Here is a 20000-nt window from a genome sequence, read left to right as displayed (position 1 = left end):
CTGTCCGAAAAATTTATAACATCGCCTAACAGGCGACATGTCCCGTCCTAAATGTTAAATGTTGCTGTTGGCCAGGGACCCCTTGTAAAGCGCTTTGAGCACATTTAGTGGATATTGCTCTATATAAAAAAGACCCCAAAAAGCTAAAAACTATTCTTTCTATACCAAATTGATTGATTGCTGTACTCACCCTCAAAAACTTTGTAAAAACAACACTGAGTAGAGGGTATCCTGATCCTCCCATTGCGCAGCCAACCATGCCCAGTATAATGTAATACCATTCCGATGCGTTCATTAACAATAGCCGGAAGAAAGGAGCTTTCTCGAGATTTTCATCAATCTGATACGAGAATGAATATTTTTTTTTAATCGTAGATAGTCTATGTAATTCTGAAATATGATAATAAGGTAGATATTGCCATGAAATTTACAATGATGATAACAATAGTAGCAACAATACAAACAACGATAACAATAATACTAACACCAATGGTAATATTCAGAAAACAACAACAACAACAACAATAATAATAATAATAATAATAATAATAATAATAATAATAATAATAATAATAATAATAATAATAAATCATTTGTATAACGCACAAATTCCATGAATTCATGCGCTAAAGCGCTTTACAATAAAATACGTAGATCTAGTCACAAAGGGAAAATAAAAAAAAGTACAGCACTGAAAGTTTAATTTTGAAAAAAAAAATTAAACGATATATAAAGTAAAGGCTTTTTAACTAGTTTAGTCTTTAAATTATACTTGAAAGAGTTAAAAAGTTGGAGAGGTTCTGGTTGTGGAAGACAGAGAATTCCAGATTAGTGGATAGGCATTTGAGAAAGATTTGTTGGAAAATGTTTTTTCTTGATGAAGACCTTATAATTTTGAGTTGAATGGAGAGGGAGGATCGGAGATTTCTTGATGGCATATTGACGTTTAAGAGAGATTTAATATAAACAGGAGCGTGTCCATGTAAGCATTTATAGATGATGCAAACTACTTTGAATTCATTTCGTTTGGCATTTGGAAGCCAATGTATGATTTCAGAACCGGGGTTATTCTCTCACATATTCTAGTCCTGGATATGACTCAAGCGTCGTTGTTTTGAGCCACTTGCAAAGTCCTAGTTGCTTTAGCGGGTAAACCAGATAAGAGTCCATTGCAATAGACGATACGACTTGTCACGAGGGCATAGGTGATTATTTTGGCCGTATCAAGGCGAGTAGACCTCTAGTTCGATTTATTTTTCCCAGGTGGTAGTTTACTGACTGACAGACTTTGGCGATGTGCGTGGTCATGTCAAGATGTTTATCAAAGTAAAAGCCGAGGATTCTGACGGATGGTGAGTTGTCGATGTTGTTTTCAAGGATATTGATGCTTTCAACAATAGTAGGCGATCTTTACTTCTTGAAAACTATCAGGTCGGATTTTTCTTCAGTTAGTTTGAGCTTGTTTGTATTCATCTATAGTTTGACCATTTGTGTGCAGTGCCCAATTGTGTAAAGACAGCCTCTCAAGAATTATGTGAAATGAGAACATAAATTTGCGTATCATAGGCGTTAAGGTACTAGTTAACATCAGTTGCTGAGAGAATATATTTTAGTGGAGGGGTGTATATTGTAAAGAGCAGCGGTCCTATGACCGATCCTTGAGGAACGCCAAATTTGAGCAGTGATGGAGAGCTCTGAATTCCATCTATAACGACAACTTTCTCCCGACCAGTGAGGTACACAGCGCACCAGTTCCGGTCCTTCGATGGCAACGTTTTCGTTTAGTCTTGCCAACAAGATCAAGCAAGAGCAGGATGACATTGTTGTCCGCTTTTAGCATTTCAATTATATCGGTGTGGCCTATTCCTTAAGCAGATTGGAAAGGGATCGACAAATTGATCCTTACCGTGTGATCATGCAGTCTTTTTGTGACAATCTTTTCGATCAACTTGGATGAATGTTGGATATTGGTCGATAATTTTTGATATTGTCTTTCTCAAGTGATGACTCCTTTATCAATGGCGCATTTTCTGGTTTGTATGGAAGTCAGAATTCGCAATATAGCAGTTAACAATTGATGTTATGGAGGTCGCAAGTTCATTGATGTACGATTTTATGACCCATGTTGGAACTGAATCGAGCTAGCATGATTTGTTTGGGCTATTGTGAGCGAGTTCTATTGTTTCCTCTTGCGTCACGAGTTCAAAAGATGAAAGTGGAAGAGCGCTGTCAGTTTTCTAAGAGGTTTTAGTTATGTCTATGATGTTACAATGTTCCTTGTCGAAAGTGAAACGTATTTCGGATACCTTGTCTCTGAAACATTTATCAAAACGCTGTGCAAGTTCAAATCCATTTGGGTATGATGGACGGCATTTCTTTGATCTTTCAGGAGACCATTTACAATTTTAATTAGTTCTTTTGTGTAATTTTTCTTGGATGAGACTTTTCTGATGTATTCCGTATGGCATCTTCTATTATACTATTTTTTCATTTTTGATGGAAATGTACTGCTCTTTATTGTTGATTGATTTTATTTTCCTCCATAGCCTTTCAGTTAATAATAATAATAATAATAATAATAATAATAATAATAATAATAATAAATAATAATAATAAATATAATAATAATAATAATAATAATAATAATAATAATAATAAATAATAATAATAATAATAATAATAATAATAATAATAATAATAATAATAATAATAATAATAATAATAATAATAATAATAATATAATAATATAAAATAATATAATACTAAAAATAATAATATAAAATAATTAATAATAATAATAATAATAATAATAATAATAATAATAATAATAATATAATAATAATAATAATAATAAATAATAATAATAATAATAATAATAATAATAATAATAATAATAATAAATAATAATAATAATAATAATAATAATAATAAATAATAATAATAATAATAATAATAATAATAATAATAATATGAAGAAGAAGAAGAAGAAGAAGAAGAAGAAGAAGAAGAAGAAGAAGAAGAAGAAGAAGAAGAAGAAGAAGAAGAAGAAGAAGAAGAAGAAGTCGAGCCATGCTAAGCGAGGTCAGTGGCCGGATAGGTATCGGTGATCGCGGACAACTCTGGTCCCGACGGTGTGTTTTTGGTTTAGGCACTAAACATACATTATCCCGTTCGACTCGGGTGTAAATGAGCACCTAGCTATAGGCAGTGAGTGATATAAGAGAGTGTTGGAAGAGTATTCGCACAAAAAGGTCGCTTAGCAGACGACCGGTGTATGACATGGACATGATATGGTTCCATTGTCCTGTTAAGAGATTTAAAAAGATAATATTAGCGCATCGAGGTAGGTAAATTTGTGGAAATGCGCCATATATTATTATTTTTTTCTTAAATTCACGTTGATGCCTGTGTGCTTCGAAATCTCTAGATAGATAATATATTTTGTGTTGGCTTGGGAATTGTTCCATTGCAACAGTGAACAATGACAATTTGGGTTTTCCAATTCTTAGATAAATAAGAAGATAGATTGCAAATTTGTATTTAATCTTTAAAACAAAAAAGGTACTTACAATACAGAAATTAATATCCGATGTGGAATTCCGTATCTTAATTTAAGACTAATTAACAACCCCTTCTTTTAAAACATCACAGTGATAATACTCTGAAAATGAATGTCAAGCAACGTGTTCTTGTTTGCAGGTCTGATTACCCGAATCCTTATGGGCTCATTGTTGTGATGGTAATACTTTCTAACTAACGCAAAATATTGTCCATTACAACAAATTTAAATCTATCCCATAAATGCGTTCGGTAAACAGACCTGCAAATATGTGCAACTTGGTGTCGAGCGATGTGTCAAGATAATGTGAGGGGATGATAAAGTAAACAACAATGAAATCCGCAAAGATTCCTCTACAATCTACCATGTTGTTAGCAAACCTTAGAAGTATAATAAATCCTTCAATAATTAATTTGATTAAAGTAAAGAGAAAATAAACTGAAATCAATCTCAAGAAATCAGTATAAGAGGCTCTATATTTAGCAAGTCCTACAAATATGTGAGAAGAATTGGAAATTGACGTCAGTCAGCTCTTTGTTATTATTTTATGACAGCCTGTTTGTGTTTAAATCTCGCTAAATCATATCAATCAAACTATAAACGTTAGTTAAAGGTTACTCACACTTTTGTGTATTGGTATGTTTAGTGTGAGTATTTTACCTACGCGTATAGCATCAATACAAAAATGATTTTAGCAATACTTCCGTACTCTGGAAAAACACATATTTAAATTTTCTTCAGAAAACTCGTCGTTCAAATATTGATCGATTTAAATGACATCTTGGCTAAATCTCTCAAACATGGGACTTCACCGCGATGTTCCGGGTTTGAGAGGTTTTGCCAAGATCTCATTTAAATCGATCGATATTTGAGAGAAGAGTTTTCTGGCCACATTTTTAAATATGTGTTTTTCCAGAGTACGACAGAATAGTCCTACGTTACCTCCTTCACTTCCTCTTCCGTCTGGGATGTCACGCGCTTGAGTTTCGTACTCAAATTGTCTTTGTCGGCTTTGTTTCTTTGGATTATATCATCCTCTGATTTGGTAAAAGAGAAAATAGATTTTTTTTCAGTTTGATGACATTTTACCGGATTGTTGCTAAGCATTAGATAAGATCAGAGTAAAAACAAAATAGGGATCAGGCACTTGTGTAAGATAAAGGTCTGAAAAGGTGTGTATAAAACATTTCCAGAAAAAAGCAGAAAGAAAAATGAGAGAAAAAAATCCCAAGAGATCAGCCTGCCTCAAGATATTTTTCTTTTCAAGATTTTTCTTTCTGCGTTGTCTAGCATGTTTTATACACACCTATTCAGACCTTTATCTAGATACGATCAGCAAATGACATTCTACTTCCAGCAATGCTAACGCCAATTAGCATTTGGTTACAGCAGAATATACGATTCATGTACTCTTGCTTTTTGGAATTCCGGACGTGTTCCCAACTACTGCACGAGCTTGTGAGTGCGCGTTCGGAACAAAGTTTGAATTCCAAAAGAGTGTGAGAAATCTTTTATTCCACCCCTCTGTCGATTCCAATTTCGTCATCTCTGAGTAAAAGACATTTTCAAGAATATTTAAATGATATAGACGGTCTACTTCTTTTTATAAAAAAAATCTAATTTTAGTTAAATCTAACGTTTAATAAACTGACGTCACAAATTATTATTGTAAACATCATATCATTACGCGTTACTATTCATGGAGAGGGGAGGAATAATACACGATAATGCACCAACGATGGTCTGCATCTCTTGCAAAAAAAAAAGAAAACAATGTTTAAAATTTATTAAAGATAAACACGACTGCCAACAAGAAATAGCTTGCATTCCGGTTTATTTTAGGAAACATAGACAAAGAAGATTCAACAAAAACAAAATTCTTTTTTTTTTTAAATAAATGTTTATCGGTATGGGGAAAATTGAGTTGAACCGACGTGCACGTATTTTAAAGTCTGATAACCCAAAGTGTTATGGTCTCATTGTTGTAATGGAAATGCCTACTCTCAACCGGACGCAAAACATTGTCCATAACAACGATGTTAAATCATGCCTATTATTGCGTCGGTTATCAGACCTAAAAATATGTGCACAAAAATTTGAACCATTGACAAAATCATGACTCTTACCTTCTTTTAAACCTGACATCTGCAGAATCAGAAAGATTAATTTAGAAAAGTGAGTGGAGCGAGCACTGATGTTGAGGATAACAAGAAATGAAGTGGCCAGGCGGAGGTGCCGTAACAGTCGAGGTTGGATCCGACTCTCCATTGCCGCAAACGTTTTTTGGCCTCATCTCATTCTCCTTATCGTGGGGGACAAGGATGGGCAGCCTAATGAGGAGACTGAGGATAGGCCTGGATAGAGGACCCTCCCTGCAAAGTCATCACTCATATCTCCTCTGTGACCATCGGGTCCGGAGAATGAGATGAGGTTCTCCGGCACTTCTCTACTCACTTCATTTCTTGTTGTTAGAATCAGAGAGATAAAAAGTAATTGGAACTTTATTGTATTCAAATATAGAAACTGGAAATCTAGTCTGATAGTATATTATAATTTTTTACCGATATCGGAAACTATATTGACCCGAGAACCGAACAACCGAGTTTAGCGAGATCTTGATTCGAGGTCAATAAATTACCGATTTCGGCTAAAAATCGTATTATGACAAATTATTCTCATGAAAATTTAAGAATACAAAATGGTAAATTTAATGAATGTAACACCAAACATTATTTGTTTGTCCACCACATCATCACTCGATTAGATATCTCTATTTTATCTAACCAGTCTTTTGATAGGAGCAAAGAGAAAGGGGGGGGGGGGGGGCGAAGAAGGATTGATATCACAACTTCACTCTTCCAGTTCCAAACTCATCATATGTGACAATGTTTTTAAAGTTCTTTTACCCATATAACCCTTAATGGTCATGATATGATAGGGGTGGGGGGAGGGGGAGGTGTCAATATCTCAATGTATGGAACACTCGCTTCACACGCAATAGAACTGAGATTTGTCCCGTGTGAAGTCGAGATTAGTTCCTGACCCCCCCCCCCCCTATCCATCCAGCAGAGATTGGGAGGTGGCTTCCATAGAAAACACAGTAGTCTGTGATGGGTTCTGTTTAATCTGGCAGAAATTATTTTACGATAGACTAGTGTCCAATCTAAAGGATAGCAAATAATTGCTATTGTTTTATCATGCTAAAGAAATCGGGATAAGGACTACTGTATGATATGATATGTAATGAAGAGAATGATTCTAGTTATAGTTTCTTAAAAATACGAATATTAAAGTTTTGTGTTTTTGATCATTCTAATTTAAGAATGTACTTATCTAAATCTTATCTGATTCACTCCGACACGATACCAGGTAAGGCTGATGGGACACAAATAGTATGTGTTAAGATCAATTTTATTGGTTCCCATTTAAATCTGAAAATTGACTAAAGCGACGTCAACTCATCCAGAATCCACTGTATGCACAATAATGTATGATATGACTGGTTTCGTTTACCTGGCTGACTACCAGCTGATGGTATATCCCTCTCTCGGCCATCAGGTCTGAGTGACTCCCGGTCTCTTTGACTTCGCCCTGATGTAGCCCAATAATGACGTCTGCTGTTCTGATTGTGGACAGACGATGAGCAATAACCAGGGTCGTACGACCAAGACGAGCCTGAAGTGAACACACGATAGAAGCGTGGAGAAATTGATAAATTCTCCTACAGATAATCAGCGCACTTTGATTAGATAGTCTTTTAATTGTAAGTTTGTGTGTGTGTGTGTGTGTGTGTGTGTGTGTTAGTGTGTGTGTGTGTGTGTGTTCACATAGTTACATGAAAAGATAAATTAATTGAATAGATGCATAAATAAATATATAATATATATTTATTTATGCATATATTCATTTATGCATCTACTCTTTTATTTATCTAGTCATGCAACTATGTGTCTATTTGTTTATTCGTGCATCTATTTATTTATATATTTATTTACTTATATTTCTATTTTCAATTTGATCTTGATATTGGAATTAGTATTGTTTTCTTATTTTGTCCGGTAATATTCTATTGAGTAAGTATTGTCCATTTGTCCATTTACCAAGTGTTTGATCGATCGGATAAATTATTGTAGTCAGCAGAGTAGACACGGGAATACTTGAGCTGTTTGGATTTAAGTAAATTCGTTAGATATATATATATATATATATATATATATATATATATATATATATATATATATATATATATATAAAGATAAATGATGAAGGAAGACGAAAATAAATAGATAAGTGAATAAATAAATAAATATTTAAATAGATAAATAGATGTATAAATAAAAAAATGACAGAGTCAAACTAACATAAGGGACTAGCCATTATTAATGTTAATTATTTTGTGGAGTTGGTACTATAAAGATGTGGAAAATACTTTAGACATTGTGCATAAATACACAAAAGCTTCCAACCTTATCGAGGGCATCTTGTACAACACTCTCACTCTCCGTGTCCAGGGCAGATGTGGCCTCGTCCAACAACAAAATCTTGGGGTCTCGAACCAACGCTCTGGCAATGGCAATTCTCTGCTTCTGACCTCCACTCAACTGGGCACCTCGTTCACCCACCAGAGTATTGAATTTCTGATTGAGTTGATAAAAAACCGAGAAGAAAAAAAATTCCTTTATTTTTTATCGTTGTTTTTATTATTATGACATTTTTTTAACGAATTTTATATAGAGCAATATCCACAAAACGTGTTCAAAGCGCTTTACAATGGGTTCCTAGACAACAGACATGACATGACGCCAGTTACGCGATATTACAATTCAATTTTTTTTGGCGACAAAAACAATACTGTTAACGACCAGGTACTCATTTTACACTTGCGTATGGTGAGAGAATGCGAGGAAACAGCCTTTTACCAAGCACTGAACAATGCATCGCTCAGAGCTGGATTCGATTCCATGACAACCTTCTGATTCGAAGGCAAGTGCCATAGTACAAGTCCACAGAACCTCACGTTTAATTCATTGATAAAAAACACTCCGGGTGGAACAAAAAGGGGAGGGTCAACTGCTCAAAACCATGAATTGTTGCGTTTGTATTTTTGAATTTGGCACCTTCATTCTACATTGCCCTATGCAAGACTCACAGGCGGACCCTTAGTTCCGTTTAACCAGTTAACTGCCGTACTCTAGAAACACATGTTTAAAATTTTGGCGAGAAAACTGCCCATCAATTGTTGATCGATTTAAATGGTCATCTTATAGGCAAAAACTCAAACCTTGGACCTCTCGGGGACCTAATACCTTGCAAGCTTTCAGGAGAGACTCGAGTATTTTCCTCCCTTGTAACAGATAGTTGTAACAATAATTTATTTTATTATTTTAGGCCAACCATAACATCTCTGACCATATTATTCTAACATTTACAGACACTGGAACCCAATCACTGTTGCATCGATATTTGAGTTCTGAGAAAATTCTCTTCAAGCCATGATCAAAACCAGTCCTTTCCATTTTATTGTGAGACGAGTGCGCCACCTGTTGAGTTGCCGAGACCTGCTGTTCTGTGGTAAAGGTATGAAGATGGGTGACTACTCTCCCAAAATGAAACAAGAAAGACCAAGCATCGAATCCCTTCACAACATTGAAAGAGCGTTGATGAAAGAGCTGTGAACCATCGTTTCAAAGCGGTATTTTGTCGAGTTGTGCAAGGTGAGAGAGATATAATTTATAGCTCCAAATATATGACACGGAGTTTCCTCTTGTTAGTTATGTTGGAGTGTCAATATTATTATTAGGATTGCAAACTTTTAGAAGGTTTCTCATCATTTCATCTCTAAAGTCACTTATCAGGGTCTTTTCTCATCCCGACATAATCCGCTTTGAGACGGCGGGTCACATATTTTACCTTTTGAAAATAGCCGAGCGAATTTGAGATTGATTGGTGACCGGGAAGGTGAAATAGATCGAAAAATATCACTTCAGCTTTGTATCCTTGGATAAGACAATTTACAGACATAACCCAACTCAATAGGCTTCAACAGTCGTGACGTCACTTCTCTCATAATGACGCAGAGTAACTTAGTAACTGGTTTTAAACTATCGAACCAATGGCGGACACCCTTATGAAATACTTCTCCGACGAGCATAAAAGTGTATCCAGAGGAGAAACACATTATAAATCTGATCATGTTTTGACTTTTAAACAATCTGATCACATGACATGTGAAAAAGTTCTCGCCAGCATGAAGAATAAAAGTACCGATATTCATTGTTTAGAACCAAGCTGCTCGTTGCTGGGCGGACGTGACATCAGACTATTGAATCCTATTGCGGATACACGTCTTGATTAGATTGACTGATATTTTGTAAAGTTTTTCTTCAAAAATGACGATTATCTGTGGATCTTTACTGTGTGAAATGAAAAGTTACCTGTTGTGAATAAAACTTTGAAAACGAAGTGAAACTACATATACAGGGTGTCCCAATAATGTATACACATCAAAATGATTGTAAATATGGGATTTAATAAAATGCAACAATTGTTTTAAAATGTAGTTAACATGAAGTGAAAAGACAACAATAAAGTGATACTCATAAATATTTTTACACTTGTATAAGTTATAAATAATTTAATTTGATTAAATTCCACGTTACAATTATTCTTCATGTGTATAATATATTTTTGGGACACTGTATAGTTATCTAGTTAATAATATAAAAATATATTACAATTGAACTTTATAGTTGAGGCTTTGTGATCTTTTAGAACGACAATTGGTTGCTGACATGTAAGTATTTAATTCGAGTCGCGCTGATGGTGGCCCAAGTTGTAGAAGCCCTTTGTTTATACTTTTTCACCAAAGGTATCATCTGTATGAGTAAACTGCCTGGTAAAAGAGTTGTCATTGTCAACAACAACAACAACAACAACAAAAACCCAACAAATTCCAGGGGAGTCTTACTGGCGTCGTATTTGATTCTACGTGTAATGTGTTGCTGTTGGCTTTGGATCCTTTGAGAACACATTTTGCACTATACTGAAGTCCGCGATTGTATAGATAGAACGAAGATGGCGTCACTCAGGTCTTTGTTGTTGTTGTTTTTTTTTTTGTTTGTTTGTTTGTTTGTTTGTTTGGTTTGGGTTTTTTTTTGCCATCCGCCTTTATGAGTAATTCTCACTAAACTGTATTAACCAGACTATAACCGTTTAAGTTACACATAGTTTTGTGTGTTAGCCCGTTATACTTCCGGATGGCAATGTTGTAAGCTTCTTAGCCAAGCGCACACTATCTATACTAAATAGAAAAGGAAAATGCTTCATACATCTGGGAGCTGTGAAATGAAATCGTAGGCGTTTGCATTCTTTGTGGCAGTGACGATCTGGTCAAAGGTGACATCCTCTCGTCCATAACGAATGTTTTGTTCTATTGTGTCTGAAAACAACACCGGCTCCTGGCTCACTATTCCAATGCTTTTTCGTAACCATTTGATGTTTAGATCTCTGATATTTTGGCCGTCCAGCATCACCTGAAACTCGGGGGAGAATAATAGAACGTTAAGAAGTTATGGCTGATATAAAAAAACAAAACAAAATAAAAACAACAGCAAGCAATGGGCATGGCACATCACTAAAATAGTTCAAAAAATAATAATGATAATAATAATAATAATAATAATAATAATAATAATAATAATAATAATAATAATAATAGTAATAATAATAATAATAATAATAATAATAATAACGATAATAATAATAATAATAATAATAATAATGATAATAATAATAATAATAATAATAATAATAATAATAATAATAATAATAATATATGATGAGATGATGATGATGATGATGATGATGATATATAATAATAATAATATAATAATAAATAATAATAATAATAATAATAATAATAATAATAATAATAATAATAACGATAATAATAATAATAATAATAATAATAATAATAATAATAATAATAATAATAATAATAATAATAATAATAATAATATTGATAATAAATAATAAATAATAATAATAATAATAATAATAATAATAATAATAATAATAATAATAATAATAATAATAATAATAATAATAATAATAATCTTTTTATTCCACGCCTATTCCATATACTGACAGCTCGAGGAAAATACTGAATTGAACAAAAATGATAAAAAATAAAGTAATCTTTCAGACCATGGAGTCGGAGTGTACCCCGGTTTATATGGCGTGAAACGGACAATAACCTTTGCTTGCTATCCTTTGAACATGATGCCAGTTTATCTCAAAGTACATCCCGCCATATCTAACAAACCCAGCTACCAAATCACTGCTGGGTGGACAGGGAACATCGAGTCCACCCAAGACCGATCTCAGTCTCTGGGTGTGGAGCGAGTGCTCTACCTGAACAAAAAATGATAACACTCTTACACAGAAAATACCAAGACTTAGAAATGAATGTTTGGGGTACAAAACCTATTCAGCCAATAGCAAAAACAAATATACATAAAGTAGTTCCTTTCAAGTTGTTTTGTTGTTTGTTGAAGAAGAGTTTTGATCCCGAAACGTTCCGTATAAATATATTTTGCTTTTTATTTTTAAAAAGGTTTAATACTCTTTTTTGTTCAAAACTTTTTATAAGACAAGCCTTAGCAGTTTAAGTTTTATATTTGAATATAGTTTTCCATATCCTGTACATAATTACACAGGACAACGCAAATCAATTGTGTGTAACTCATGTCTGTGTCGAATTATTCTCAGGGTACTTTTATGAATGAAATCGCGGAGTTTCTGATTTTTTTTTTTTTTTTTTTTTTTTTGTTTTTAAGTATTCTATTAGATATTTCATTACCAAACTCATTCAAAATTAAAACAAAACGTTTCGTTTTGTACGAACTTAACTTCGAGCTTAACTTGGTTAAACTTCCTAATCAAAAAGAATATTAGCACAAAAAGGGCGCTTAAAGGTATCTAAATTTTACTTTATCACTTATTTCAGATTAGCCAAAAGGGCTCGTAAATGTAAACTTTTGAAATGTTTCTTGACATTAAAATCATGACTGTTGAGTTTACCTTGCCTATCAATTAACTAGACAAACGTATATGTAAATCTGGATCTGCTCAAATATGGCGAAAGGAGATATTAGGGTGGCTTAAAGACATTCTACTCCCCCCCCCCCCCCAAAAAAAAAAAAAAAGTTCCTGCTGCAAACGATGAGCAGCCTGTGAAGGCGGCACGTTTCCAGAGACCTGATGTTGGTTACTGAAATAGGGCTATATTTACTGTCCACCAGTCGCGGATCAGCAAAAAAATACAGAGAAAATATTTCGGTGTCTTTGAATCTATCAGTTCTCTAGAAAGCTTATGATCACGTATCAAGTAGAGTCTCTCATTGTATTGTTTCTTACCCTTTTTCCACTCATCAATGAATGGATAGCGAGATCTCATGGATCTGGCACATAGACTACCACTCTTCTCTGAGTATAACAATAACAAATTATTGTTATAGTTTTAAGCTGTAGAATCTGGAATAAAACTCCAGGCTGTGGGGGATTTTCTCTCATTCTTACAGCATTGTAGTCTGCTTGTTGAATGGCAGGCAATCGTTCATCCAGGCCAAGATTGAGATATATAGTAACATTCTCAAAATAAAAAGCTCTCAGTCAGTATTTATGAAGATTACATTAACATTAACATTCCTTTGAGCATGTTGACCATCTCCACGTAGTAGTAGTAGTAGTAGTAGTAGTAGTAGTAGTAGTAGTAGTAGTAGTAGTAGTAGTAGTAGTAGTAGTAGTAGTAGTAGTAGTAAGCTTCGCAGTCTGAAAGACGCTTGCTGAGTATTGTGTGATTGTTCCCATTGGTCACGGTCCTGGGCCAGAGTTTTGAGGCTGTCTAGATCTCAGCCTACCAACGCCTCAATCTATTATCGCTAATGCGGATATCAATATCATAAAATGGAAACTTACTTAACCAGTTAGCTGCCATACTCTGAAAAAATTCGTGTATTTAAAAATTTGGCCAGAACTCGTTCTTCAAATATCGATTGATTTAAATGACCCTCATCTTAGCAAAAACTCTGAAACCTGGAACGTCCAGAGTACGGCAGTTAACTGGTTAAACACGCTGGACATCAAATCCAAAACATACCTGTCCACTCTTGGGATCATAGAGTCGTAATAGTAATTGGACCACTGTACTTTTCCCACAGCCACTTGACCCCACCAGGGCCACCGTTTGACCAGGCCTGACCTTTATAGTCACATCATTTAGCACCTTAAGTAGACAATTTATTGGATACAAAAAGGAAACGTTACAGTAAACTCTCGTCATGCCGTTAAATTTGGAACCGTAGCAAACTGGACCCTAAACCGAGTTGGTGGTTTGAAAAACAAGTAAATCTTGCATTAAATGTTCGACTAACGTGTATACAAGCAATTTCAGTATATTTATTTTTTTCCTTTACTACAGGCAATCAGTCTGTCACACTCAAACGAGCCCCTGTATTCTATCCTCTCACAAAGCTCTATACTTCCCATTTTCTTTTATCCCTTTTTTCTTATTCCTCTCTTTCTCATCCAAATCTTTGTTATCGTCGTCCTCCTCCTCTTCCTTCTCCTCCTATTTCTTCTCCTCCTCTCCTTCTCTTTTTCCTCTTCTTTCTTCTTCTTCTTCTTCTTCTTCTTCTTCTTCTTCTTCTTCTTCTTCTTCTTCTTCTTCTTCTTCTTCTTTCTTCTTCTTCTTCTTCTTCTTCTTCTTCTTCTTCTTCTTCTTCTTCGTCGTCGTCGTTGTCGTCGTATTCTTCTTCTTCTTCTTTTTCCTCTTCTTCTGCTTCTTCTTCTATTTCTTCATATCCTTTATCCCCATGCTCCCCTTTTCAACTATCCTTCGCTCTCAATAATAAAATCAACACAAACAAAAGTATAAAGCATTGACCAACCTTGATATCAGGTCTAGAAGGGTAAGAGAAATGGACATTTTTAAGTTGTATGGAGCCATGGATTGTTGAAGGCTTAGAGCCGCTCTCTGATGAACTGTCGATTATGGATTTCTGGGACAAAGTATAAAATGTGAAATTCAGTCTAAAACTGAACAATGTCTTAATTGTACAAAGAGGTAATATAAGATATGGTTAATGCAAAAGATCACAGTAAATGGACACTCATTCATTTGCATTTACAGTTTTATTAAACGTTTTCTAACTGGTTCCAATTTAAAGAACCGCAATAACGTTTGCTTATTTGTAAAAATTTGTGCTGATAACGAGATTTACATATATGCAGGTCTGACACCCGAACCCAATTATTGGTCTAGTTTAACATTGTTTGTAATTGACAAGACAATATTTTGCGTCATTTTTTTAGGCCAGGAACTCATTTCACACCTGTATAAGGTGAGAAAATGTGAGAAAAGAGGACTCAACTATGCGGCGAACGAGGCTCGAACCGAGGACTTTCCGATCCGAAAGCGAGTGCCATACGACAAGACTACATAGCTGCACGAGATGAATGTCATTTAAATCGATCAATATTTGAAGGATGATTTTTCTAGCCAAAATTTTCAATACATGGTTTCCAGAGCACGGCGGTGCGTCATATTATGATGTAACGAAATGTAAACGTCTTACCGTATCAATCAGCTGGAATATACCATAAGCAGTGCTTTTAGCGGTGGCCAAGTACTGAAGCGCAGGTCCCATATTTCCAGCTTCTACGGCAGCGCAGATGATGCTGTACACAACCTGGATAATAGAAAGAAGGAAATAAGAAAAGAGATGATAATGTTGATGATGAGATGATGATGATGATGATGATGATGATGATGATGATGATGATGATGATGATGATGAGGATGATTATAATAATAATAATAATAATAATAATAATAATAATGATAATAATAATAATAATAATAATAATAACAATAATAATAGTAATAATAATAATAATAATAATAATAATAATAATAATAATAATAATAATAGTAATAATAATAATAATAATAATAATAATAATAATAATAATAATAATATAAAAAATAATAATAATGATGATAATAATAATAATAATAATAATAAATAATAATAATAATAATAATAATAATAATAATAATAATAATAATAATAATAATAATAATAATAATAATAATAATAATAATAATAATGATAGTAATAATAATAATAATAATAATAATGATAGTAATAATAATATAATAATAATAATAATAATAATAATAATAATAATAATAATAATTAATTATTATTATTATTATTATTATTATTATTATTATATTATTATTATATAATAATATATAATAATATAATATTATTTAAAATATATATATAATAATAATAATAATAATAATAATATAATAATAATAATAATAATAATAATAATAATAAGAAGAAGAAGAAGAAGAAGAAGAAGAAGAAGAAGAAGAAGAAGAAGAAGAAGAATCAAGTCGAGGTATTTCAAAACATTACTATTTTGTGGTTCGACAAGTGGGGCTCAACAAAAATACCTGGCATTTCTGTCAATAAGGGGGCGTATGCTTATCATCTTCAATTCAGTGCAACTCGGAGGTAAAAAAATTGATAGTTCGAGAGTTCGAAGCATTGGCCAATCAGAATATTTGCTGTCATTTAGCCCTTTTCTTCCCCTGCCCATTTATTTCCAGTCAATTGACAAAAATTCCTTGGTTTTATAGCTACCTTAAGTACATGATAAAAGACAAACAGGTCAGTCCCACAGTTAGTGAGAATTTATCACAATATTTTGACACAGTGATGTAATTATTGCATCGAAACACATGACTAGACTAGGCATTTCCATTGCCTTGTGATTTGAAGAAGAAGAAGAAGAAGAAGAAGAAGAAGAAGAAGAAGAAGAAGAGGAAGAAGAAGAAGAAGAAGAAGAAGAAGAAGAAGAAGAAGAAGAAGAAGAAGAAGAAGAGGAAGAAGAAGAAGAAGAAGATCACCATAATTCGCTTAAATAGACGTCGAAACCGAAATAAAAGAAAAAGAAAAAAGATAAATCATGTTTTACTTGATCCTTACGATAATCAGATCTGCTACATCAAAGCTATCCGGATCATCAATATATAACTGTCCTCCGTACCAAAATCCCAGGGCATAGAAAACGAGCATGAGTAAAAAGTTGAACCCGATTATACAACCATTGATGAGCGCTTTCTTGATTTCACTGCGACGAGCGCCATCAAGATGTTCAAAGTACCTGACGTTAAAGAGATGAAAACCGGGGGGAAAATCATTAATGTAATGATTATACACTTTAAACGATATGTTCTACATCCTTTGCAAATTTTTTTTTTTTTTAGCTGTAACATTATGCATTTGACAAATAGAAAGAAATACCGCCTGTTATATACTACTAGTACTAGTACAGGTTTCGGACAGAGACAACGCTGCTTTATAGATAGTTCGAAGATGACGTCACTCAGGTCTTTGATATTGTTTTTTGCCATCCGCGTTTATGAGTAATGCTCACTGAACTGTAATAACCTGACTATGATAAACGTTCATGGATACACACAGTTTTGTGTGTTGGTCCGTTATACTCCCGGATGGCAATGTTATGAGCCTCTTAGCCAAGCGCATACTATCTATACCATGCAACCTCCAATAACTCCTCGTTTCTGACACAATGAGGAAGGTGTGTACAAATTGCCTTTCTTTGTGACATACCAATGGGCCATCTAATAGGGTGGCCTTAATAGGATTCAATTGTCGTAACGTCACTTCCTTCATAATGACGCATGGTAACTTAGCAACACTGGCTCTAAACTATCGGAACAATGGCGGACGCCCGAATGAAATATTTCTCCGGCGAGCATAAAAGCGTCCAGAGGAAAAAAAAACATAAATTTGATCATGTTTTGACTTTTACACATTCTGATCACAAGGCATATGAAAAAGGAATGAAAAGTTCTAGCCAGCATGAAGAATAAAAAGTAATGATTTTCTTTGTTTAGAACCAAGATGGCCGCCGTTGCCGGGTGCGTGACATCAGACTACTGAATCCTATTTAAGTCTAATTATGAGTCGAAGTACACAGCCTTTTTAAACTACTCATCACCTGACACATCCCTGAATTCTACGTCACAACACGAGGCGACGATCATCAAATGGAGACGTACTCAAGCAAATTGATCCCGTTTGGAAGAATAACTGAATACACGCATTGTTCACTTTCTATTGGTGGTTGTGCCTTGTATTGGGACGAAATATGTTCGGTTAGTCTCAGTTAATTAGTTTACGAAGGCCACGGTCTAAATATGAATTCTTCACCAAAGCTACATAGACAAATACAATTGACATTTCAATTCTTTAAAATAATACTAGGTAGCAAGGAATATTTCAGTGTCAAACTCTTCCTCGTTTCAGTCTGGAGTGACGAGAAAAGAGATTAAAAGAACGTTCTCCCTATCATTTCTCTATGGGATAGACATTTAATCTATCCATCCCGGAATTATATAAAACAATAACAAAATGGAGTCAACGGTTAAAAGAGAGGCGATATCGCAATGTGGATTTAAAAATATTAATCGATTTAAATAACCCTCAGAGGTCCCAGATTTTTGAGAGTTTTAGCCAAGATTTAAATCGATCAATCGAAGAAGAAGAAGGACGTGTCTTCTGGGCATTTTTTAAAATAGTGTCTTTCCAGAGTACGGCTTAAAGTTTCCCTTTGTCAATAAAACACGATGAATGAGATACGAACATCGACTAAATAACGCCCTCCTCCCAAATCTCCTTCGCATTTAGTGTCTCATCCAAGGTGGTTTGTTGACACGGTGGAAACCAAGACGTCTACATCGCCTGTCCATGTAAATCAAATAGGGCAGATAAGTGGCGAGGTCACACATTCAACTTTTCTGGTTCCAAATTCTTTTGAAGTGTTATATAACGATTAACAATGAGTAGGTTACGTACTAAATCATAAGGAGGCTTGTCTATTTTAGTAGCAGGATGCATATGCAGATTCGATTACGGGACGTAAAAGAGCGGCGATTGTTGTTTTTTTATTGACGACCAGCCTATATTTAGATTAGAAAATGAAACAATAGAGCATTACAGTAATACCGCTTTGAAAATAAAAGAGAAACGACAAGTTTCTTGGTAACATCTTCAAAAAGGAACTGTCGAATAGATCCATTTTTTTTTCAACTGACATATAAATGACTGGATCATTGTTGCAATTTGGTGGTTCATCGACAGTTCTGAATCCGAGAATGCTCCAAAAGTTTTGACCTTGTCAACAATATCTATTGACTGCTCTCCAATATTCAATTTGTTCTCGTTCCAAAATCTTCTGTTCCCTATATACATCACCTCCGTTTTGTCGTCATTCATTATCCTGTTCTTAACCATCCAATCTTTTACACCCAGTACACATTTTTCACATGATGACATTTTGTAAGTTTGTGGTACATTCAGTGTCATCAGCATATTGGTGGGAGGACAGGCCAATGCCCCTGTTTAGACAGGGACAAGATATTAGACAATGATGACTCATTAATTGATGATCTCAAACAATTCACTAAAACCAATTTAAACGACTCTTTTTTCAGTAAATAAACAATTGAGCATTTACATAGCGCAATTTTCAATGTGTGCTCAAAGCGCTTTACATGGGACCCCAAGCTAATAGCAACAGTAAATTATGTAAGACGAGGCTTCACGTTTGTAAGGCGCTACATATTACAATGAGGGTTTTATCGGCAGAAAATTCTGCTACCGACCAGGTGCTCATTTAACATTTGAGTGTTGTGAATGTGAGTAAAGAATGGGGCTTGTTGCAGAGACATACATGACTGACAGTCGACATTGTCTCTAAACTCCCTCTGTCCAACAAGCGATGATTGGGCGGATATTTGGTGGAAACTTCTTTGCGTATCTTAGCATACAATGCAAGGATAGCAAGCAATTGCTATAGTGACAATTGCCATGTCCGTTTAGAGCTGATAAACTCCAGCTCCATGGACACTGTCACTCTGAAAGACGTATTACCGTTGCGATTCCTTATCCTGGCCCCCAAAGGCAACAACTGTCCGGATGGCCCCCAAAACTTCTTCCGCTATAGCTCCTGCGTTGCTGTAGGCCTCTACTTCATTGGCGACCATCTTAGTTGTAACCTAGAGGAAAAAAATAGTAGTAACAGTAGTAGTAGAGATTGTAGTAGTAGTAGTAGTAGTAGTAGTAGTAGTAGTAGTAGTAGAGATATTAGTAGTAGTAGTAGTAGTAGTAGTAGTAGTAGTAGTAGTAGTAGTAGTAGTAGTAGTAGTTAGTAATAGTAGTAGCAGTAGTAGTAGTAATAGTAGTAGTAGTAGTAGTAGTAGTAGTAGTAGTAGTAGTAGTAGTAGTAGTAGTAGCAGTAGCACTCGTAGTAGTAGTAGTAGTAGTAGTAGTAGTAG

The 20000-nt window shown here is 34.3% G+C and overlaps 1 protein-coding gene across 1 annotated transcript in view; it reads right to left on the bottom strand.

Annotated features, from left to right (window-relative positions):
* LOC144964594 (ATP-dependent translocase ABCB1-like) overlaps positions 1-20000 on the bottom strand; it is a 64553-nt gene that overhangs the window by 22962 nt on the left and 21591 nt on the right. The window contains exons 9-19 of the mRNA XM_078899044.1: positions 19597-19721; positions 16624-16801; positions 15196-15309; positions 14509-14619; positions 13719-13844; positions 10888-11091; positions 8026-8196; positions 7073-7234; positions 5686-5704; positions 4502-4596; positions 191-340 (exon numbers count right to left, since the gene is read on the bottom strand). Of these exons, the coding sequence (XP_078755170.1) occupies positions 191-340; positions 4502-4596; positions 5686-5704; positions 7073-7234; positions 8026-8196; positions 10888-11091; positions 13719-13844; positions 14509-14619; positions 15196-15309; positions 16624-16801; positions 19597-19721 (1455 nt within the window). The remainder of the gene's footprint in view (positions 1-190; positions 341-4501; positions 4597-5685; positions 5705-7072; positions 7235-8025; positions 8197-10887; positions 11092-13718; positions 13845-14508; positions 14620-15195; positions 15310-16623; positions 16802-19596; positions 19722-20000) is intronic.

This window comes from Berghia stephanieae, chromosome 2, assembly GCF_034508935.2.
Source record: "Berghia stephanieae isolate SIO BIC M18660-M18661 chromosome 2, UCSD_Bste_1.3, whole genome shotgun sequence".
In the NCBI taxonomy this organism is placed as follows: Eukaryota; Metazoa; Mollusca; class Gastropoda; order Nudibranchia; family Aeolidiidae; genus Berghia; species Berghia stephanieae.
Note: the sequence above shows the minus strand (reverse complement) of the source record. Positions and strands in the feature narration are given on the sequence as shown.